Here is a 24,205-nt window from a genome sequence, read left to right as displayed (position 1 = left end):
AAAAGTGAAGAGCTATAACCTGCTCTGAGTCATTCTCAGAGCCTGTTCATGCAACTGAAACTTCAGAGTTGCTTATGGCATGGGAAGGGCTCACGCCACCAGCTGAAACCTCCCGCAGCCACCACAGAAACCACAGTCGGAAATTCAGTGTTCATAAAAGACACTCAAGAAACATTTCTCTCCTCTTTCCTTTAAGTTGAAGTTCTTAAGAGCCTGGGAGTCCATTGAACTTCATGTACAGAAGTTAAACTCCAAAATACTGACTGGGGCATCCTGCCAAGTGTATAAAGGGCCTCCCATGCAGGCCAGCTCTCCCAGGTCTCACACACTGCCCGTTTTCAGAGGGCTTTGAAGGGGCCACTGTTTTATCAAGCGCGACTGGTAGTTATGTTATTCATAACAGTTAAGCAAACTTGTCGTAACCTCTCTGCTGCTATAAGGATGCACTACCAGAATGATTTAATGACACATGAGCCTACGCTTCCGGAAGAAAATGAAGTCAATTACCCCTGACTGCCTGTGTGCCTGGTAGCAGAAACTATTTTTAGAGTTCACGTTGGCAGCCAAAAAAGTAAAGACTACGACCCAACCCTCCAAAGAGGTATTGCAAAGTACCAGCCCACAATTCCAGACTTTAGGAAAGTCTGCTTAAAACTTCTGCAGGCTTGAATGGCTATTATGAAAAAGTCAAAGAAAATAACTTGCTGATGAGGTTGTGGAGAAATAGGAATGCTTTTACACTGTTGATGGGATTGTAAATCAGTTCAACCATTGTGGAAGACAGTGTGGTGATTCCTCAAGGATCTAGAACCAGAAATACCATTTGACAGAGCAATCCAATTACTGGGCATATACCCAAAGGATTATAAATCATTCTACTATAAAGACACACACACATGTATGTTTATCGCACTATTTACAACAGCAAAGAGGGAACTAACCCAAATGCCCATCAATGATAAACTGGATAAAGAAAATGTGGCACATATACACCATGGAATACTATGCAGCCATTAAAAAGAATGAGTTCATGTCCTTTGCAGGGACATGGATGTAGCTGGAAATCATCCTTCTCAGCAAACACAGGAACAGAAAACCAAACACCGCATGTTCTCACTCATAAGTGGGAGTTGAACAATGAGAACACATGGGCACAGGGAGGGGAACATCCTCACACAGGGACATGTCAGTGGGTGGGGGGCAAAGGGAGGGAGAGCATTAGGACAAATATCTAATGTATGTGGGGCTTAAAACCTAGATGACAGGTTGATAGGTGCCGCAAACCACCGTGGCACATGTATACCTGCGTAACAAACCTGCACATTCTGCACATGTATCCCAGAACTTAAAGTAAAATTTAAAAAAAAGAAAAAGAAAAAAAAAACGGTTGCAGGGTTAATAGGATGAAAAATGGAAATGGTGTCCGGGTGGTTAACCACAAATGGTCATTTGTGTATGCTAGACTGAAGATAGTTCATTGGTTGGAAAAGAAGGCTCTGCAGGCTCTGACATCGGTACTCATGATTGACTTCCCAATCTCAAATAAAATTCGATATGGGAGGCCAAGGTGCATGGATCACGAGGTCAAGAGATAGAGACCAGCCTGGTCAACATGATGAAACCCTGTCTCTACTAAAAATACAAAAATTAGCCGGGCATGGTAGCGGGCGCCTGTAGTACCAGCTACTTGTGAGGCTGAGGCAGGAGAAGAGCTTGAACCCGGGAGGTGGAGGCTGCAGTAAGCCGAGATCGCACCACTGCACTCCAGCCTGGTGACAGAGCGAGAATCCATCTCAAAAAAAAAAAAAAAAGAAAGAAAAAAATTGATATGCTTTCTCTCCAACGCGCAAGACACGAAATAATCATACGTTCCTGTATTTCCATAAACAAGAGGAGAAATGGATGGCCTCAAACATAACACACCTTGCATGACTGGTAAGGTCTGATGAGAAGTTATTCACTACCATGCCTCGGAGGATGAAAACTCCAACAAGTGCTGCCAGAGAGACCGGGTAAACAAAACAGGCTGTTTGGGTTTGAGAACAAGTTATAACCTTAGTTATCTTTTCTAAAGGATCCCCTGAAAACAACAAAGAAATACTAATTCATTGTCCGGAGCCATAAGGCCCGGAGTTAGCTGACCTCTGTTGCTTGATCTCCGCAAAGAGGAGACAAAATGGCACATTTCCGGGTTCTTCATTATAACCTGTTCCCGCGCGCGCCTAAAACCTTTCCCGCGGGCGCCTAAACCTTTCCCGCGCGTGCCCAAACCTTTCCCGCATGCGCCCAAACCTTTCCCGCGCGCGCGGACCTTTTCGCGCCCAGAAAGATATGCAGCCTACGGCGCAGGTGCAATCCCACGCCTGGGAAAATTACAAACCCACGGCGCATGCGCAATTGTAATTTGAGAAGACCCGGCCCCCTGTCATCGCCCTGGCCCAACCTCTTCCCCTGCCAGCCTATATCAGGCATCGCACCACCATTATTAAACGAGACTTGATCAGGCTATTTGTCTTGTCTCCATTTCTCGTGTTTTCTTGTCTCCTCCATTCCCACTCCCCCTGCCAGGGCCCGTTCGACTGTCCTGCGGGTGGAGAAGCTACCAAACATGTCATAGCTCATTTACTACACTGTTTTTCCATAGTTGGAAAGCCTAAACAACTAAAAACAGACAATGGTCCTGGCTATACATCCAAAGCCTTTCAAGACTTCTGTCTTAAATTACAAATAAAACACATTACTGGAATTCCCTATAACCCTCAAGGACAAGGAATAGTTGAAAGAGCACACCTATCCTTAAAAACCACCATTGACAAAATAAAAAAGGGAGAATGGTACCCTACTAAGGGCACCCCTAGAAATATCCTTAATCACACACTTTTTATTTTAAATTTTTTAAATTTGGATAACCTGAACAGATCAGCAGCTGATCGATTTTGGCATTCCGAGTCCAAAAAACAATTTGCCATGGTTAAATGGAAAGACCCCTTAGACAACACATGGCATGGTCCAGACCCAGTGTTAATCTGGGGAAGAGGCTCAGTTTGTGTTTTTTCCCAAACTCATGATGCATCTCCCAGATGGCTGCCAGAGCGACTGGTGAGACAGGTACCTAACAATAGCCAATCCAGGGAGTAACTCTCTCCCTGAGAGTATTCTTTCCTTCTATTGCAGAGATGAACTCCAACTACTGGCCCCTCTGGACCTTAGTGCTGACTTGCCAAGTATTCCAGGTGCATGCCGGCTTCGGTAATCCCCATGAGGCCCGTGCATATACACAACAACGATATGGAAAAGTGCTGTTTCTATGCCAACAAATCCGGGATCGTCAGGGATAAAATCAGGCGTCTACAAGAAGACCTAGAAAAACGATGAAAAGAGATGACCGATAACCCCTTTTGGACTGGTTTCCATGGACTCCCCTATCTTATGCCGTTCTTGGGCCCCCTGCTTTGCCTATTGCTCTTACTCTCTGTAGGACCTTTGGTCTTCAATAAGCTCATGACATTCCTTAAGCAACAAGTCGAGGCTATCCAAGCGAAACCTATACAGGTCCATTATCATCGCCTGGAACAAGAAGATCGCGGTGGTTCATACTCACACCCATTATGACCACCTTCCCTATGCGCTGAACTGGACAGCCAATGACGGGTAAGAGAGTATCATCTCTCACTAACCTAAGACAGGAGGGCCGTCATAAGCTACTGCCTAATCCCATGACGGGTACCAGTGATGAGATGTATTACTCCAACCTAAGACAGGCGCAGTTCCTGAGGGACAATCTTCTAGCCACAATTATATATATAAAAAAAAGGGGGACCTGTCCGGAGCCATGAGGGCCGGAGTTAGCCTACCTCTGTTGCTTGATCTCCGCAAAGCGGAGACAAAATGGCACATTTCCGGGTTCTTCATTATAACCTGTTCCCGCGCGCACCTAAAACCTTTCCCGCGCGCGCCTAAACCTTTCCCGCACGCGCCCAAACCTTTCCCGCGCGCGCCCAAACCTTTCCCGTGCGCGCGGACCTTTTCGCGCCCAGAAAGATATGCAGCCTAAGGCGCAGGTGCAATCCCGCGCCCGGAAAATAACAAACCCACGGCGCATGCGCAATTGTAATTTGAGAAGACCCGGCCCCCCGTCATCGCCCTGGCCCAACCTCTTCCCCTGCCAGCCTATATAAGGCATCGCACCACCATTATTAAATGAGACTTGATCAGGCTATTTGTCTTGTCTCCATTTCTCATGTTTTCTTGTCTCCTCCATTCCCACTCCCCCTTCCAGGGCCCGTTCGACTGTCCTGCGGGTCGGGACAATTCATGGAGGACCAGATGGGCCAGGAGACAAGAAAAGAGTTCTGAACTGGCAAGGCACGGTGGCTCATGCCTGTAATCCCAGCACCTTGGGAGGCCAAGGTGGGCAGATCACCTGAGGTCAGGAATTCAAGACCAGTCTGACCAACATGGTGAAACCCCATCTCCACTAAAAATACAAAATTAGCTGGGCATGGTGGTGCATGCCTGTAATCCCAGCTACTCAGGAGGCTGAGGCAGGAGAATTGCTAGAACCCGGGATTTGGAGGTTGCGGCGAGCCGAGATCGCGCCGTTGCACTCCAGCCTGGGCAACAGAGCGAAACTCCATCAAAGAGGAGAAGGGGAGGGGAGGGGAGGGGAGGGGAGAGGAGGGGAGGAGAGAGAAGAGAAAAAAGAAAGAGTTTTGAACTGTGCTATAGAGAAAAACCATTAGAGGCCTTGGGGGAGTAATGAAGAAAGGTTATTTTCTGCCCTGAACTCAATTTGAGAGTCTTCTGCAGTTACTTTTCAGCCTTTCAGGATACAGTGGAAAAAGGAATAAAAAGAAAGGGCAGAAGAAGAAAGACATCTAAGAAGGTCTGAAAGACAGATCACTGGAGGTCAGGAGTTTGAGACCAGTCTGGCCAACATGGTGAAATCCTGCCCCTACTAAAAATACGAAAAATTAGCCAGGTGTGGTGGCACATGCCTGTAGTCCCAGCTAATCGCAAGGCTGAGGCAAGAGAATTGCTTGAACCCAGGAAGCGAGGTTGCAATGAGCCAAGATTGTGCCACTGTATTCCAGCCTGGGTGACAAGAGTAAAACTCGGTCTCAAAAAAAAAAAGAGGGCCTGGAAGATGAAACACTCTGGAACCATCTAGAAAGGGGGATTAAAGCTACCAAAATAAGGGCTGGAGCCTACCCCTTTCCACTCCTCACTATAGTCTACATCTAGCCCCAACAGAAGGAGAATATGAAGCCTGTTACCCTCTCTCCCCACAGATCAGCTCCATAAAATTAATGGGATGGCTGCTTCCCTATTTATGTCCAGCAATAACTCAGTAACTGAGCATTTAATTCAGAGGTAAAATGTCTTCCATTTTTAAAAATCCTTAAATTTAAAATAAAACATGTCTGCTCCTTGGCAGTCCGCAACACTGAACCTCTTTACAAGGGAGGAGAAAAGTCATTCTGACATTATTCAAATTAATCTACCTGCTGCTGGGAGCTGTCACAGTGTATGTCAGTTGATGGAGGCAAGCCTCTCTGCTTGTCATCGCAGAGAGAGTTTACGTTGCTAATGTTGCTCCAGCTCCAGGGCACTGCCTGGGAATTTTGCTTCCAAAGAAAAGCTATCTAGCAGCAATATCAGCGTGTCACACAAAAAGAAATATTGATCTACCCAGGCTGGTGCAGAAGGTATCTAGGTGATGTCAAGAAATAGCATGTATTTCACCTAAAAGCAAGGTGTTCACCGTTCTGTAAGTGCAGCCCCATTTCATAAGGAATAGCTTTCTGAAGACAGTGGCTTCAAGAATATGAGTCCCTTCTTTTCTGTGCAAATCCCTTGGCATTTAAAATGTCTCTCCTGGCCTGGCTGGGCACAGTGGTTCACCCTGGCAAAGTAATCCCAGCACTTTGGGAGGCTGAGGTGGGAGGATCATTTGAGGCCAGGAGTTTGAGGCCAGTCTGGGCAACACAGCAAGACCCATCTCTACAAACAATTTTTAAAAGTTAGCCAGGCATGGTGGTGGTGCATGCCTGTGGTCCCAGCTACATGGGAGGCTGAGGTGGGAGGATCCCTTGAGCCTGGGAGGTCAAGGCTACAGTGAGCTATGATTATACCATTGCACTCCAGCCTAGGCTACAAAGCAAGACCTTGTCTCCAAAAAAAAAAAAAAAAAAAAATAAAGTCTCCCTTTTATTAGCATCCAGAGTCTGTTTCATGTGTAGGACATACATTAGCGATAATCCAATGATCAGGTTATTTGTTATAACTATTTGGTTGTATGACCTAGACCAGATAAAAAGAACTGGGTTATTATAATATTCCCAAAGTGAGGAGCAAGGGTGCCACTGTAGAACAGAGAATTGCTCTAATAATATTGATAACAAGAACAGCTGTTATTTCTAGAGCACTTACTATGTGCCATGGACCGTTTAAGCATTTTACATGTATTATCTCATTTAATCTTCACAACAACCCTATAAGACAGTATTATTATTGTACCCTTTACAGATGAAGAATCTGAAGACCTCTCATCCAATGCATCTGTGATGGTTAATACTGAGTGTCAACTTCATTGGATTGAAGGATCAAAGCATTGATCCTGTGTGTGTCTGCGAAGATGTTGCCAAAGGAGATTAACATTTGAGTCAGTGAACTGGGAAAGGCAGATCCACCCTTGATCTGGATGGACACCAAACAGCACGGCTAGAATATAAAGCAGGTAGAAAAATGTAAAGACTAGACTAGCCTAGCCTCCCAGACTGCATCTTTCTCCTGTGCTGGATGCTCCCTGCACTCAAACACTGGACTGCAAGTTCTTCAGTTCTGGAACTTGGACTGGCTTCCTTGCTCCTCAGCTTGCAGACAGCCTATTGTGGGACCTTGTCATCATGTGAGTTAATACTTAATAAACCCATATATATAAAATACATAAAAAATTATATAATACATATTAACATACATACAATATATATTTTATGTGTCATATTAAATATATATGATATAAACACTAAAATACATAATGATATATATTAAAATATATATTATATATTATATATACATATGTTATTAGTTCTGTCCCTCTAGAGAACCCCGACTAATATCACATAGTCCAAATCCACCATTTTACAGGGAAGTAGACCGAGTATCAAAATTTGTGGTTCACATCTGGCTTAGAAAACAGGTCTCTTGGCCAAGTGCAGTGGCACATGGCTGTAATCCCAGCACTTTGGGAGGCCAAGGCAGGAGGAACGCTTGAGGCCAGGAGTTTGAGCCCAGCCTTGACAACATAGCAAGGCCCTATTTCTACAAAAAATAAAAGTAAATAGCTGGGCATGGTGGCATGCACCTGTAGTCCCAGCTACTTGGGCAACTAAGGTAGGAGGATTGCTTGGGCCTAGGAGTTCAAGGTTACAGTGAGCTATGATTGCACCACTGCACTCCAGCCTGGGTGACACAGTGAGACCCTGTCTTGAAAAATTTAAAACAAACAAACAAAAACAACAACAAAAACTGAAACAGGCTCCAGAACCTGGGAGATGTTCTGTCACGTCATGCTGCTGACATTTGAAGTCACTGAAGAACCCCTTGTCCCCAGCTGTGAAGTTACGTATTCTTTGAGCCCTGTGGGAAGGCAGCAGTCAGCTGTGGACGGTCATGCAGAGCCGATCAACTAGGAAGTGATATCCCATGTCACCTTGTGAACTGTCCCTAGTTTCCCAGAAAGTGATAAAGTTGATGATGATGCCCCTTTAGGGGCCTGATCAACTGTGATGGTTCATAGGCATTCTTCCCAGCTGACTGACTGAGCAAATCATAAATGTTTTAAAGAAATGTGGGGATTCAGTCAGGATGGTGGGAGAAAGTGTAAAATCATGGGAAACCTTCTTGGAAGGCTGGGGAGTTTTGCCTAACTTCAGGTAGTTTGGCTGAAGGCAGCCGGATTCTCTTTTCAGAAGCCAGAGAGCTTAGGGCACAGATACAAAGGAATGTAGAGGAGTCTATCTAAACAGCTTGTTTACTCATGTGGTCCTAAGACTAACCTTTGACCATACACAGGTGCATGATGGCTCTCTACTTGGGGGGTTGGCAACAGTCATTACCTTCTAGGGGTGTTTACATGAGACCTCTGTCATTTAATGGCTGCTGAATAAATGCCGGGAGGGCCAGTGAGTCAAGGCCATGGCTGCTGACTCTTTACACACCTTTCTTGGTGTCTGTGAGGGGCCCAGACGCTCAGTTGGACTGACAAGCAGAATATTTGTGTCAGTGTATGTTATTCATCCATTGTTGAGTCAGGGTCTGCGTGATGGACCCCCGCAAAGAAACGGATATGCCTTCCATTAGGCCATCTTACAGACAGCCAAACTCACGCTCTGTTTCTCCAGAGGTTGTTTTCATTTAGAGTTTACATTTGGGGTCTTGAAAGTATGGAAACACAGATACACTTTTAAAGAGGACTGATATACAATAAAAGTGGCCTCCATACTTCTTAGAACAAGTTGGTTTTAAAATTTTATTTCATTTCATTTTCTTATAGAGACAGGGTTTCACTCAGTTGCCAAGGCTGGTGTGCAGTGGAATGATTATGGCTCACTGCAGCCTCCAACTCTTGAGCTCAAGCAATCCTCTCGTGTCAGCCTCCTGAGGGTCCAAGACTTATAGGCATGTAACTGCCCAGTGGGTTCACCTTGCCTGCTGCCTAGACAGAGCTGATTTACGAAGACAGGGGAATTGCAATAGAGCAAGAGTAATTCACACCAGAGCCAGCTGTCTGGGAGACCTGAGTTTTATTATTACTCAAATCAGTCTCCCTGAGCATTCGGGGATCAGAGTTTTTTTGTTTGTTTTGTTTTGTTTGTTTTAAGACGGAGTCTCGCTCTGTCTCCCAGGCTGGAGAGCAGTGGCGCAATCTCGGCTCACTGTAAGCTCCCGGGTTCACCCCATTCTCCTGCCTCAGCCTTCCAAGTAGCTGGGACTACAGGCGCCTGCCACCACGCCTGGCTAATTATTTTGTATTTTTAGTAGAGACAGGGTTTCACCGTGTTAGCCAGGATGGTTTTGATCTCCTGACCTCATGATCCGCCCATCTTGCCCGGCCACAGATCAGAGTTTTTAAGAAGAACTTGGGTGGGGGAAGGCCAGTGAGTCGAGAATGCTGATTGGTTGGGTCGGAGATGAAATCATAGGCAACTGACGCTGTCCTCTTGTGCTGAGTCAGTTCCTGGGTGAGGGCCCCAGGATCAGATGAAGTAGTTTATTGATCTGGATGGTGCCAGCTGATCCGTCAAGCGCAGGATCTGCAAAATATCTCAAGCACTGACCTTAGGAGTGGTTTAAGGAGAGTCAGAGTCTTGTAGCCTCCAGCTGCACGACTCCTAAACCATAATTTCTAATACGGTGGCTAATTTGTTAGTCCTACAAAGGCAGTCTAGTCTCCAGGTAAGAGGAGTTTTGTTTTGGGAAAGGGCTGTTATCATCTTTGTTTTAAACTATAAACTAAGTTCCTCCCTAAGTTAATTCAGCCTATGCCCAGGAAGGAACAAGGACAGGTGAAAGGTTAGAAGCAAGATGGAGTCATTTAGGTTAGACCTTTTTCACTGTCTCAGTCATAATTTTGCAAAGGCAGTTTCAGGCATGCACCACCACATCCATCTAATTTTAATATTTTTTTTTGTAGAGATGTGGTCTTGCTATGATGCCCAGGCTGGTCTTGAACTCCTGGTCTCAAACAATCCTCCCACTTCAGCCTCCCAAAATGCTGGGATTATAGGCATGAGCCACTGCCCATGACCAATTCTGCTGGTTTAATATTTGACCCTGATTCCATCACCTGGTGTACTCTGTGCTGCTGTGACAAAAGAAGGGGCAGGCAAAATCTCAGGGTTAACCAGAGAGGAACGTTCCAGGCCATTGTGAACCAAGAATTGATACCCAATCTGTCTTCACCTTGTTGAAGGACTGGTCATCCGATGGCCATCAGCTTCTAAGAAAGAATTCATGGACCACACAATTCACCTGCTTGCTGTGTACAAGCCAATGGTTTTTAGTACAGTCATAGAGTTATGCAACGTCACAAAAATCAATTTTAGAACATTTTCATCACTCCTGCCCCAAAGCCCCATCCTCATTATCAGTCACTCCTCTATCCTTCCCTCCTCCACAGATGGGGGTGACCCCTAGTAGTGGGCAAGCACTATTCTACTTTCTGTCTCTCTCAGTTGGCTTTTTATTAATCTTTAGTTGGACTCACCAGACTAGTGGGATGAGTCTGCGCTCCCATTTGGCTTTTAGAGCCCTCTATACAGCATACCTCCTGTTTTTATCTGGAAGATGACGACTTCTGGATGAAGACTGGAGAGTCTTCCATCTTTCCTCTATTTTTACTTTATATTTTTAAAGAACAGAGATGGGGCCAGGCACGGTGTCTGACTTCTGCAATCCCAGCACTTTGGGAGGCCAAGGTGGGCAGATCACTTGAGGTGTGGAGACCAGCCTGGCCAACATGGTGAAACCCTGTCTCTACTAAAAATGCAAAAAATTAGCCAGGTGTGGTGGTGCATGCCTGCTATTCCAGCTACTCGGGAAGCTGAGGTATGATAATTGCTTGAACCCAGGAGGTGGAGGTTGCAGTGAGTTGAGATCACGCCACTGCACTCCCACCTGGGTGATGGAGTGAGACTCTGTCTCGACGACGACGACAACAACAACAACAACAACAACAACAACAACAGCAAAATACAGATGGGATCTCACTGTGTTGTCCAAGCTGGCCTTGAACTCCTGTCTTCAAGTGATCTTCCTGCCTTGGCCTCCCAAAGTGCTAAGATTACAGACCAGAGCCATCGCACTCAACCTCTTTCCTCTGTTTTTCAATGCATATTTCCCACCTTCAGTATCTTCATAAAACACTAAACAACTCATCTTCATTATGTAGTAAAGGGTTAACTCAGTGGGCTTGGGTTGCCCAAACCCTGCACAATCCAGAGAAAGAACTGGCCCTGGATCAGCTGCTGGGAGACAACCTCTAAGCCCTTGGAATATCCTATCTGCTAAGAGTGTCTTGGTATGCCAAGGCTCTGGACCATGCTACAGCAGTTTAACTTCTGGTGGGCGAGGGTTGGAGGTTGAGTTGCCAAGGAGAGTCACGCAAGGCTCTTCATGCCTATGTGACTGACCCACAGTAAAAACCTGGGATGCCAAGGCTCAGGTGAGCTTCCTGATTGGCAGGACTTCAAATGAGTTGTTATGTGCCCCTGCGGAGCAAATCAGCCCTGCCCATACAACTTCATCTGGGAGAGGACAACTGGAAGCTTGCAACTGGCTTCTGCTGGACTCTTCCATGCATCTCTGTAGATTTTTTTTTTTTTTTTTTTTTTTGACGGAGTCTTGCTCTGTCACCCAGGCTGGAGTGCAATGGTGTGATCTCGGCTCACTGAAAGCTCCGCCTCCCGGGTTCAAGTTATAATTGTGCCTCAGCCTTCTGAACCACTTTAAAAACTATGTCGGCCAGGCGCGGTGGCTCATGCCTGTAATCCCAGCACTTTGGGAGGCTGAGGCGGGTGTATCACAAGGTCAAGAGATCAAGACCATCCTGGCCAACATGATGAAACCCCATCTCTATTAAAAATGCAAAAATTAGCTGGGCGTGGTGGCGCACGCCTGTAGTCCCAGCTACTTGGGAAGCTGAGGCAGGAGAACTGCTTGAACCCAGAAGACAGAGGTCAGTGAGCCAAGATCACACCACTGCACTCCAGCCGGGGTGACAGGGAAAGACTGTCTCAAAAACATAAAAATAAAAGGGATGTCCACCAAGAAAAGCAATGGATTTCTGATGCATGAATGAACCTCATAAACTGTATGCTAATAAAAGACGCCAGAAACAAAAAATCATATTCTGTAGGACTCCACTTATATGAAATGTTCACGATAGGCAAATCCATAGAGACAGAAATTAGATTGGCAGCTGTCATGGTTAGGTGGGAGGGAGGAATAGGAAGTGACTGCTTAATGGGTACTGGGTCACTATTTGGGGGAATAAGAAAACTCTGGAAGTAGATGGTGGAGACAGTTGCACAACATTAGGAATGTCCTTATTGCCACTGAATTTCACACTTTACAATGGATAAAATGGTAAAATTTATGTTACATATATATTGCCACAATTAAAAACAACATCATAAACAAACCAAAAGGGATCCTTCTAGACCAGCAGTCTCCACTCTTTTTGGCACCAAGGACTGGTTTCATGGAAGACAATTTTTCCATGGACAGGGGTGGTGGGTGGGGATGGTTTCAGGATGGAAACTGTTCTACCTCAGAAGATCAGGTATTAGATTATCTCATGAGGAACATGTAACTTACATCCTTCACATGCGCAGTTCGTAATAGGATCTGTGCTCCTATGAGAATCGAATACCACCGCTGATTTGATGAGAAGCCGAGCTCAGCAGGGAATGTGGGAGATGGGGAGAGCCTGTAAAAACAGATTCAGCTTCGCTTGCTCGCTCGCCTGCCACTCACCTCCTGCTGTGAGGCTCAGTTCCTAACAGGCCATGGACCAGCACCAGCACTGGTCCGCAACTCAGGGGTTGAGGACCACTGCCCTAGACAGTGGCTTACCACAGCACAGAGACTCCAGGAATAAGAGGACATGGGGCAAACAAGAAAGCAAAAGTCGAGGGTGCCCTGGGAGAGGCCAGCTGAAGGAAGTCACTGACTGCATGGGGTCAAAAAAGCAACCTGGAGGTTCAGATTGCCTACACCCCAATGTGGTGTGGACACTGAAAACAAAAAAAGGATATTGCCTAATCATATGGTACTAGCTTTATGACTATTAAAAGTAAATGAGGCCAGGTGTGGTGGCTCACACCTGTAATCCCAGCACTTTGGGGGGCCAAGGCTGGCGGATCATGAGTTCAGGAGATTGAGACCATCCTGGCTAACATGGTAACACCTCGTCTCTACTAAAAATACAAAAAAAAAAGCCAGGTGTGGTGGCATGCACATGTAGTCCCAGCTACTTGGGAGGCTGAGGCAAGAGAATGGCTTCAACCTGGGAGGTGGAGGTTGCAGTGAGCCGAGATCGCGCCACTGCACTCCAGCCTGGGCAACAAAGCAAGACTCCATCTCAAAAAAAAAAAAAAAAAAAAATGGGTAAATGAAAAGCTATATATAAAGTCCTCAATATGCATTCAATAAATGGTAAATCTAGTAATAATTGGTTTATTATCATTATTAATATGGATCAATGGTATAACTTCCTATGAACAACAAGCTTGTCTTTCTAACTAGCCAATATCTTTTTTTTTTAAGACGGAGTCTGGAGTCTTGCTATGTCACCCAGGTTGGAGTGCAGGTGGCATGATCTTGGTTCACTGCAACCTCTGCCTCCCAAGTTCAAGTGATTCTCCTGCCTCATCCTCTCGAGTAGTTGGGATTACAGGAATGCGTCACCATGCTCAGCTAATTTTTGCATTTTTAGTAGACAGGGTTTATTCATGTTGGCTAGGCTGGTCTTGAACTCCTGATCTCAGGTGATCAGCCCACCTCGGCCTCCCAAAGTGTTGGGATTAAAGGTATGAGCCACCACCTCTTCTTCCTGCTTTTGCCGTGAGATGTGCCAGCTCCCACTTCACACATTCTGCCATGAATAAAAGCTCTATGAAACCTCCTCAAAAGCCAAGCAGATGCCAGTGTCATGCTTGTACAACCTGCATGACTGTGAGCCAATGAAACCTCTTTCCTTTATAAATTACTCAGCCTCAGGCATTTCTTTGTAGCAATGCAAGAACCACCTAACAGAAAAGAAGTCACTCTTGGAGAACAATCAGAGCTTAAGGTAGCAGATTTAGGGAGCTTCTCTACACAGACACAAGAGCTGGGTCAGTGCTGCTTACACAGACGAAGCTCAGCAGACAGGTCTGTGGACACACAGCAATACAACATGAGGGGAATCTCTACAGGTTGAATTCGTGTTCCAGGAAGTCTGGCCATGTTGCTCCTATGACTTTGAATGACACTTTCCCCAAATCCCCCAGCCCCATTGACATGGTTTGGCTCTGTGCCCCCACCCAAATCTCATGTTGAATTGTAATCCCCAGTGGTGGAGGTGGGGCCTGGTGGGAGGTGATTGGATCATGAGGGTGGATCCTTCATGAATGGTTTAGCACCATCCCTTTGGTGCTGTTTTCATGATAGAGTTCCCACGAGATCTGGTTATTTAAAAGTGTGTGGCACCTTCTCCCTCTCTCTTCTTCCTCCTACTCTGGCCATGTAAGACGTGCCTGCTTCCCTTTCTGCCGTGACTATAAGATTCCTGAGGCCTCTCCAGAAGCAGAAGCCTCCGTGCTTCCTGTACAGCCTGCTGAATCCTGAGCCAATTAAACCTCCTTTCTTTATAAATTATCCAGTCTCAGGTATTTCTTTACAGCAGGGCAAGAACTAATACACCCACCATGGCACCCATGATACATACCACAGGTGCCCACTGCCAGTGCGAGATGCATAAATGAAAGCTATTCTGGGAACAATACAGGTCTCCAAGGAGTTGAGTGTAAAGACAAGATCAAGTTCTGGGGGCTGGGTGGTCAAATGCAGTCTAGACACATGTGGTTGGGTCCCTGAAGTTTTGAAGAAGAGAGGTTTATTGTCAACATTTAGAAGGCAGGAGATTTCACAAAGGCTCTAGATTTATGGCTGCTCTTAAAATTCTGGGCCAAGTGCGGTGGCTCACGCCTGCAATCCCAGCACTAGGCCGAGACAGGCAGATCACAAGGTCAGGAGTTCGAGACCAGCCTGGTCAACACGGTGAAACCCCGTCTCTACTAAAAATACAACAAATTAGCCAGGCATGGTGGTGCGCACCTTTAGTCCCAGCTGCTCAGGAGGCTGAGGCAGAAGAATTGCTCAAACCCGGTAGGCAGAGGTTGCAGTGAGCCAAGATTGCATATCTGCACTCAGCCTGGGTGACAGAACTAGACTTCGTCTCAAAAAAAAAAAAAAAAAAAAAAAAAAAATTCTGAAGGCCTGAACACACTGGCCTTATGTACCCCCAGCACCATCAAGCAGAGCTGGGAACAGTTGCCTCCTTGGGCAGGACCTGTGTTCTTCAGTTCCCCAACCTCTTACCCTTACAGTCAGCCTTTGCCCTCTTTCATGGCACTTACCCACTTGCTATACTGGAAACTCTGGTGTAGAAAAGAAGAGTGGAGGACAAAGAGAAAACCTGAAAAAATAGCTATTTAGCAGGCAGGACAAAAAAGATATTAATATATATAGAAAGAAACAGGAAAAGAACTGAAACAGAAGGAATTATCAATTCCCTTAATGCAAATCTCTTATATTATGTTGCTTACTGGGAAGTCTCAGTATCTAAAGACTTGTCTAATCTAATACCATTTGGATGATGAAACGTTCTCCTTGGCCCATCTTTTACCGCAGTAAAATCATAACTATTAAAATTTTGGCATCACAGCAAGAAAGAGAAACCGCCATGTCCTCACGTCTAAGAAAGCATATTGTATCCGCTTAATAATTTCAGAAGGACCATAAAAATTCATCCCTACAATTAAATTTCCCCATCAACTATTAACAAATTAAGCATCCTGTAAGTTAAGACATATTAAAAAGAGATCATTGGCATTTGATTCTATTTTGTACATCAGAGATGCATGTAATATTAATGACTCATGATCATGACTATTTTCTTGAGTCTTTTCAAAGTGCATATTAATCATCTGTTAATGTTACCGTAACTCATGAAATACAAGCTAATTTTTTGCCTAGAGCCTTATACACTCAGAGACAGTCATTATAGATGTTTGCTGGGCATCTGAAGGCACTGCACTGCAAGCATTTCTTTTTCTCTGTTGCTAGCACTTACAGTCACACCCTCATACTGTTATCTGTCCTGGCTGGAGGCCAGTCTCCCGTGTGTCAGTGCCAAGACTTGGGAGAAAGTATCTTTTAGCCAACATGTGAAAGTCACTGTCTGTGAGTCCATCCTTTGAGTTTCATCCCTTTGAGATCTGAAGGTCAACATGTCTTCAAGCACTCGCCATTAAAGCTCAAATATCCCTGAAAGCTTTGCTTTAGTTAACCTTACACTATTAATATTATTTGCAGATAGCCAAGAATATGGTCCTGAAACACTCCATGATGAACAGGTTGGGTGGGAGCTGAGCCACAAGAGAGCTTGAGGAAGTTGTAGACCCAAAAGATTTACCTTCTCTCCTGTACAAATTTGCCCATGGCTGGCTCTACTCAAATGCAATTTTTCAGCTCTTGGTGTGAGCAGAAAAATAACAGAATTTTTCAAAAGCTTACTCTTTTTTTATTATTATTTGTGACAGGGTCTCCTTCTATTGCCCAGGCTGGAGTGCCGTGGTACGATCACAGCCCACTGCAGCCTCAACCTTCTGGGCTCCAGCAGTCCTCCCTGCTCAGCCTCCTGAGTAGCTGGGATTATAAGAGCACACCACCACCTGGCTAATTTTTTAAAATTTTATTTCAATGGAGACACAGTCTGGCTGTGTTGCCCAGGCTGGTCTTAAACTCCTGAATTCAAGCAATCCTCCTGTCTTGGCCTCCCAAAGTGCTGAGATTACAGGTGTGGGCCACTGGGCCTGGCTAAACTCTTACTCTTGTTAATCACAAATGTTTTAACTGAGAAAGAACTTCATGACTATCTGGAAAAAGTCTTCATCCTTATTCCATTATTCCATCTTGCTATCTTAACACCAACAACCACACCCCTAAAACCGAGCCCAGGTACATAGGCCTCTCCTGCCTCTCCCGACGTAAGACAGAATCATGATTTTAAGAGTCAGTTTGGTCCTCAAGAAGAACTCACATAAAGTCCTGAACTATAACTTGGGGATCAGAGGATTTTCAACCAAGCCCTTTCCCCCAAATAGGGTACCATGCACAGGTTCCAGAGATTAGGATTTCCACATCACATCTGCAAAGTCCTTTTGATATGGAACAGGGGCAGGGAAGTGCTGGGTAGCGAAGGGCAGGGTCCCTGGCAAGGGCTCCACCCTTGGGCCTGTGCTCACGAACCTAAATGAGGACAGGTATTTCTGTTTTCGCAGTCAAAAAGTTGCCTTTTGACCCACCATGCCCCATCCTCCATCCTGTGCCCATAAAAACCCGGGACCGTAGTGGGCACAGACACAAGCAGCTGGACGTTGAGAGGAGTAGAAGAACACATGGACAGATAAAAGCAGACACCAGTAGGCCAGCAACAGCAGAATGACGTGGATGCTGAGGGGAGTTCGGCCAGGGGTAGTTGGAGGAGAGTCTGGCTGCTGTGCTACCCGACTCCAGCGGAAGACCACCTTCCCACTCCATCCCCCTTCCTGCTCCCCATCCATCTCCTTGAGAGCTACCTCCACCACTCAGGAAAACCTTGCACTCATTCTCCAAGCCCACATGTGATCTGGTTTTTCTGATACACGAGGGCAAGGACCCAGGATACAGAAAGCCCTCTGTCCTTGTGAGAAGCCAGAGGGTGTCACCAAGCTGATTAACACAACCTGCCTGCAGATGGCAAAGCTGAAAGAGCACATTGTAACACACACCAACGGAGGCTTCAGGAGCCATAAACACTCAACCCTAGAGACTGCCATGGAGTCAGAGTCCCAAAATGCTCCCTGAAACCTACCCATCTGCATGATCCCCCTAGGGGTTTGAGCCGTAGGGTGCTGAAGAAACAAGCCATATCCCTGTCATATGCCCCGCAAAGGTTTAAGGGAACACTCCCATTTCACTTTTTCCTAAGGGACCATTCACAGGTTCCAGAGATTAGGAACCTGTGAATGGTCCCTTATTTGGGAAAAGGACTTTGCAGATGCCATTAAGTTAAGGATCTCAAGATGGGAGATAATCCTGGAATATTTGTACGGACCCAAAATATAATCACAAGAGCCTTTATAAGCGGGAGGGAAGGAAGCAAAGGAGGAAAAGGTCACGTGATGAAGGATGGCGGAGAGAAAGGGAGATGCGACATAGCCATGAGCCGAGGGAGGAGGCAGCTTCTGGAAGCTGGAAAAGGCAAGGAGATAGATCTCCCCAAGAGCCCCCAGAAGGACCCAGCCCTCCTGACCCCTCCTTTATTTTAGTTCCATCAGCTCATTGCAAACTTCTGACCCCAAGAACTGTAGCAGCATCAATCTGTGTGGTTTCAAGTCATTGTTTTCATAGTAATTTGTTATAGCAGCAAGAGGAAACTAATACAGCATTGAAATCAATATTCATTCAATCTCCTTGGTTTTTTTTTTTTTCAAGACGGAGTTTTGCTCTTGTTGCCCAGGCTGGAGTGCAATGGCATGATCTCAGCTCACTGCAACCTCCACCTCCCAGGTTCAAGTGACTCTCCTGTCTCAACCTCCCAAGTAGCTGGGATAACAGGTGCCTGCCACCATGCCTGTCTAATCTTTTTATTTTTAGTAGAGAAGGGGTTTCGCCATGTTGGCCAGGCTGATCTTGAACTCCTGACCTCAGGTGATCCACCCACTTTGGCCTCCCACAGTGTGGGATTACAGGGATGAGCCACCACGCCCGGCCTCAACCTCCTTGCTATTTGAGTTTTGCAATTATGCCTCGAGATATTGATCTCCATATCCTGAGAGGCAGCTTGGTGGGACCCGGGACAAGAGCTCTAAAGAGTTCCCCAACATCCCTCCAGCTTCCCAGAATGCCACACCCCCTTGTCCTTTTCTGTATGATCTTGTATCATGAAAAAGAGTGCAAACACGACAACAGTACAAGACTTCAAGTATAAAATAGCCCCAGAAAAAATAACTTTCAAACTTCATCCTTAAAAGCTCCTGAACGCAGTTCCTCCTAGACAAGCAAGAATAAAGAAGTGTGAATGTTACTATCAATTTGAAACTTCTCAGTATCGCCGTTCAAAAGCTGCACTTGAAAACTTTACATAAAGGTGCAAAATGCAACATCCTCCCTCTGCAGGAAAGCTGTGATCCCGAGACAACCACGGCTCCTGGAGAGCTGTGTGCACACAGCTGCTCGAGCCCAAGGCAGGCTTTTCTGGCCTCTCTCAGTGGCTCCTTTCTACCCTTGAATTTGGGGGCTTGTTGGCCGCCACAGCTAACCAGCCACAGACCTTATGGGGAGAGAAGGGTCTCCGGCGTCCCACCAGTCTTTTGGGGGGCTGATGTACATGCACCACAGCTCCCAGCTGTACCCGTGGGCCGAGTTCTCGTACCGCTGCACCTCAAAGTTGTCCTGTTTGATGTTGTCAATGGAGGGGAGGATCACACGCTTCCGGTTTTCCTGGATGCGGGATAGAACCGGCTCAGCCCTGAAACATAGAGAAACAGACATGAAACCTTTCTTCTCTCTCCTGAGGCACACCTCCCAAGACCGCAGGGAATGAACAGCATTCCGCTAAAAGGCTGGGCTTTGGGAAGGCTGGAACTCAGATGCAAACTGAGGCTCCCAGGGACCTGCCCAAGCTGGATCCTGCAGCTTCACATCTGGGCTGTAAAGTGTATGAAATCAGCCCAACCCTTCACCCTTGTTGGAATTACTACAGTGATGCCTGCTCCAGCCTGAAAAGCCTAGAGCAAGAGTTCAGAACTTGGGGTCTCCTTCCCAAGAAAGTGCCAAGTCTCACTTTCATATTGACAGTGGACTCCACGTTTACATTGCACAACAGTTTTATACAGTGTCGTCAGTTTACCCCTAGGGCACTGACTGCCACCGCTTGTTTTTTCTGCTGGCACTGAATTTCCTTTCCCAAAATAGGTCACTTCTGCCTGGGATGGCCTGGTTTTAATACGTATTTCACTAGCTTCTGTTTGTGTGTGTGTGTGTATGTGTGTGCGCACGCATGATTATTTCAGTTGTTTTAATTAATTTTGTGTGTGTGTATGTATGTGTGTGTGTGTGTGTGTGTGTGAGTGTGTGTTGGCATGATTATTTCCGTTGTTTTAATTGATGATTTAATTGTGTGTGTGTGTGTGTGTGTGGGCGTGATTATTTCAGTTGTTTTAATTGATGATTTGATTTCTTAGAAGCGACCTAATTGAATTGGTTAGCAATAGAAGACTGGAAACTAATTAAATGCAAAGGCAGGCAGAATTCTGGCTTCCTGCTCACTTTCCCAGCTCGAGGCTGCAGCGGGCATTCGTCAGGAATCTGGCTTCAGGTTCAAGGCGTAGCCCGGCTGGCTTAGGAGACAGCAGATGGTCAGACACCTCCAACATCGTGCGTCTCCAAGGCAGGTGCAGGAAGGGATCATTTCCCATATTCAAGAAGGAGAAGATGGCTCTCCTAAGCCAGGGCATTAATCTCCCAGCTTAGAACAGAATGCAGGCTTTGGAACAGAGTCAAGCGAAAATCCCATTCCTCTGCATTATCGGGAAGAATAATGAGAACACACAGTCGGCAACCCATCTCTTTTCATTTGCAGCTATTGAATTACCTGTTGGCTCATCTCATCTTTCTATTTAAAATGAGCAATAAAATATACCCTGGGCCATTACCTGCTTCCAATACTTCTGCACACACCATATAAGCTGAAGCCAAATGGCACTGATTTTCCAAGGCTTCCAGGCAGGCTTAGAAGCATGGCCCCGACCAAGCTGTCACTCATGAAATTCTCCCCTGGGAATGCCCTTTGCTATTGGACGGAAGCCCAGCCATCTAAGAAGGCTTAGACCAAGTACCACCTCTCCCACCTCTCTCATCACCTGGTCCCAAGACCAAGCACCACCTCTCCTGTGGGAGTTCTTCCTCTCAACTCCTAGATCATTTTCCCCACCTTATTCAAGTCACAGTGACTGTGCAGCTGCCTTTGCTAATCATCTCTGAACACAGGCTATTGTTCTTATGAGCTAATGATAGTTGATCTTTATTGAGCACTTACTAGTGTTAGGCACCATTCTAAATATTTCACATGTGCTGACTAATGCAACCCCCAAGATAATCTTATGAGGTAGATACGATGATCAGCATTATCCAAATGAGGAAACTGAGGACCAGGGAGGTTAAGCAGCTTGCCCCAGGCTACATAGCCAACTAGTGGTAGAATCAGGTTTCTAACCTAGATGGTCCGGTTGATGTCTTAATTCTGAAGCTTCACTACCTCCTTGATGAACCATGATGAATCCCATATAAGCCCAGACCATGCATATAGAAACACTCAGTTCAGCCCATCCACCAGCAGTAAGAGTCACTGAGTATGAAGGCAGAAGACCTTGGTTCCAATGATATTTCTTTTTTTTTTTTTTTTTTTTGAGATGGAGTTTCACTCTTGTCTCCCAAGCTACAGTGCCATGACGCGATCTCAGCTCACTGCAACTTCTGCCTCCCAGGTTCAAGTGATTCTCCTGCCTCAGCCTCCTGAGTAGCTGGGATTACAGGCGCCTGTATTTGTATTTTTAGTAGAGACAGGGTTTTGCCACGTTAGCCAGGCTGGTTTCGAACTCTGACCTCAGGCGATCCACCCGCCTCAGCCTCTGAAAGTGCTGAGAGGTGTGAGCCACCGTGCCCGGCCCCATTGGTATTTCTGCGGCTGAGAAGTTTGATCTTACTGTCTACTAGACAACGTATGACGATTCCCAATAATTTGCTCCCTCCTCCCTGGGGATGTCCTGCCTATTAGCAGATGGCCTGCAATGCTTCCCTAGAGAAGCACACTCCTTCCTCAACCTCCAATTAACATTTAACTTGGACATGTGAATTGGTTTGCCAATGGGATGTGAGTGAAAGTGACGGTGTCATATTAGAGCAGAAACTTTAACAGCCATTTCGAAGTTCAGCCACTGTTCTTTCCCCTGAGCCACAAAGATGGGATGTTCTAGACAGGAGGATTCCTTGACTCTCAGAACACAGAGGATAAAAGCACAGCCACAGTCAGACAACCACAGCTGATGTGCCATGCAGACAAGAGAGAAATATGTATTGCTCTAAGTCATTGTGACTGGAGACTTCTATTGCAGTAGAACTTGGTAAAAGTTGAGACATGCTATCTACCTTGTAATGGAGAACCACCAGGGGGTTTTAATTTAGAGAGGGCTCTATGCCACCTGGGTAGAAGTGTGGAAAATGAGTCTGAATGGCAAAGACTAAAGTCACAGACATCAGGGAGAATCAGATGATAGGTGGATTCAATTAGACAGACTAGAATTAGACTGTAGACTTGAGGGCAGATACTAAACCTGCCAGATTTTGAACCCCAGCTTAGTGTCCAACTGTCCCGGTTTGTGCAGGACTCTTCCAGCCTTACCACTGCAAGTCCTGAGAAATCAGTCCCAGGCAAACCCCAAACCTAGAACACCACCAGGGGATACAGTAGGCATCTAGCAAGTATCTGCCAAAAGAATGAGTTTCAGCAGTGACTGCATTCATTTAGGTGAATGTCAAGGAAGAACCAGGCTGGGAGAGTGGTGGTCAAGACACTCTTGAAAGAGGGAGACAGGAGAAACGGCAGACAAAACTGGCTGAAGCTGGAGGTTGAAGCGATGAGTAACATGATGGCAAGGGGAAAATCAAGGGAAAGGGATATGTGTGGGGGCCAACCAGTTTTGAAAGGAAAGAAACGAGGATGCAATGATGCCAAGGAAAAGACAAAGTATGCCAGGCCTGAGGCTGTGACAGAACATTGGCGTGCATCTTTTTCAGAAGGCTTCCATTATGGCTCAGTGCTTCTCAAACTGGAGCATGCATCAGAGTCCTCTGGAGGGCTGGTTACAACAGACCGCTGGATCCCACCTGCACGGCTTCTGATTTCAGGGGACTGGGTGGAGCCCATGAATTTACATTTCTGACAAGTTCTCAGATTCTGTGGATGCTGTGGGTCTGGGCACCACACTTTGGGAATGATTATTACTAGAGATAAACGGCTCTGGAGCTCAGGAGAGAGATGGGGGCTGAAGACATGCAGCTGGGTGTCACCAGAGTTTGATGACAGCAAAAAACTGGGAGGGAAAATTGGTGTCTGAGATGGCAACAGACCCCAGCATGCACTTGAAGGGGTCAGTGCTATCAGTGGTCCCGGGTTTCTTAAGTGGTCATATGCATAAACATTGGTTTACTGGTTGTTGCAAATGAAGAAGAACAGACATTTTAATGTTAATTAGTGATGGGATATTGGTTCTTCAAATCTAGTACAGTGAACAACACTTACTCAAGACGGCCTCAATGAGTGTAAATAAACATATTTGTGAAATACAAGACCCTGCTTCTTACTAATTAAGCAACCCAGGGTACAGGTTATTTAACCTCTAACTTGATGGATCATTGGTTACTTAGCAACAATCATCTGACCACGCTTTAAAACAGGAAAGTTCTATTCCAATTTTAACATGATTTTGGCATTTTTGTGGCCTCACTCTTTGTGCATCCAAAATCTTCTACTCCCCGTACACTCAACCAGTTTCTCACACTCTGTTCTTTCCACCTGGAAAAATATCAGGGCCATAACTGCAGAAAATACGCTTCACCTTCCTCCGAATGATGTGAAAGATAATCCCATACATCTGGGCAGCTTTACCTGAGTAGTTAGAAATATAACTATATCTCTTTTCTAACAATGACAGTCAACCATCCTCCCCTGCAAAGACAGCAGCAAAGAAGGAAAAGAGAACAAGAAAAATATGACTTCTTGTCCCATTTGCAAGGATTCTGTTGAGTTTTGTCTACTTGATACAGCGTTTTCTTTTTCTTTCTTTCTTTTCTTTTTTGAGATGGAGTCTCTCTCTGTCACCCAGGCTGGAGTGCAGTGATGTGATCTAGACTCACTGCAACCTTGGCATCCCAAGTTCAAGCAATTCTCCTGCCTCAACTTTCTGAGTAGCCGGGACTACAGGCGTGCTCCACCATGCCCGGTTAATGTTTGTATTTTTAGTAGAGACAGGGTCTCACCATGTTGCCCAGGCTGGTCTCAAACTCCTGACCTCAAATGATCCACCCACCTTGGGCTCCTAAAGTGTCGGGATTACAGGCGTGAGCCACCGTGCCCAGCCTGATACACTATTTTCATTGGGGATTTTGATGATGATGATGATGCCAATGATGATGAACTGAACAGACGGTAGATAAATTTCTCCCTGCTCCCCAGTTTTATCCCAGACAATGATCTCACTTTCTTCTTCAACGAGTCTTTCTCTGGAAGTGCCCCTACAGCTAACAGGTGAAATGTCCCACCTCCCAGATTCCA

At 45.9% G+C, this 24,205-nt stretch overlaps 1 protein-coding gene across 1 annotated transcript in view; it reads right to left on the bottom strand.

Annotated features, from left to right (window-relative positions):
• Nucleotides 1-24,205, bottom strand: part of GALNT17 (polypeptide N-acetylgalactosaminyltransferase 17) — a 597,097-nt gene that overhangs the window by 278,064 nt on the left and 294,828 nt on the right. The window contains exon 5 of the mRNA XM_023218655.2: nucleotides 19,145-19,342. Coding sequence (XP_023074423.1) covers nucleotides 19,145-19,342 — 198 coding nt within the window. The remainder of the gene's footprint in view (nucleotides 1-19,144; nucleotides 19,343-24,205) is intronic.

This window comes from Piliocolobus tephrosceles, chromosome 8 (genome assembly GCF_002776525.5).
Source record: "Piliocolobus tephrosceles isolate RC106 chromosome 8, ASM277652v3, whole genome shotgun sequence".
Lineage (NCBI taxonomy): Eukaryota > Metazoa > Chordata > Mammalia > Primates > Cercopithecidae > Piliocolobus > Piliocolobus tephrosceles.
Note: the sequence above shows the minus strand (reverse complement) of the source record. Positions and strands in the feature narration are given on the sequence as shown.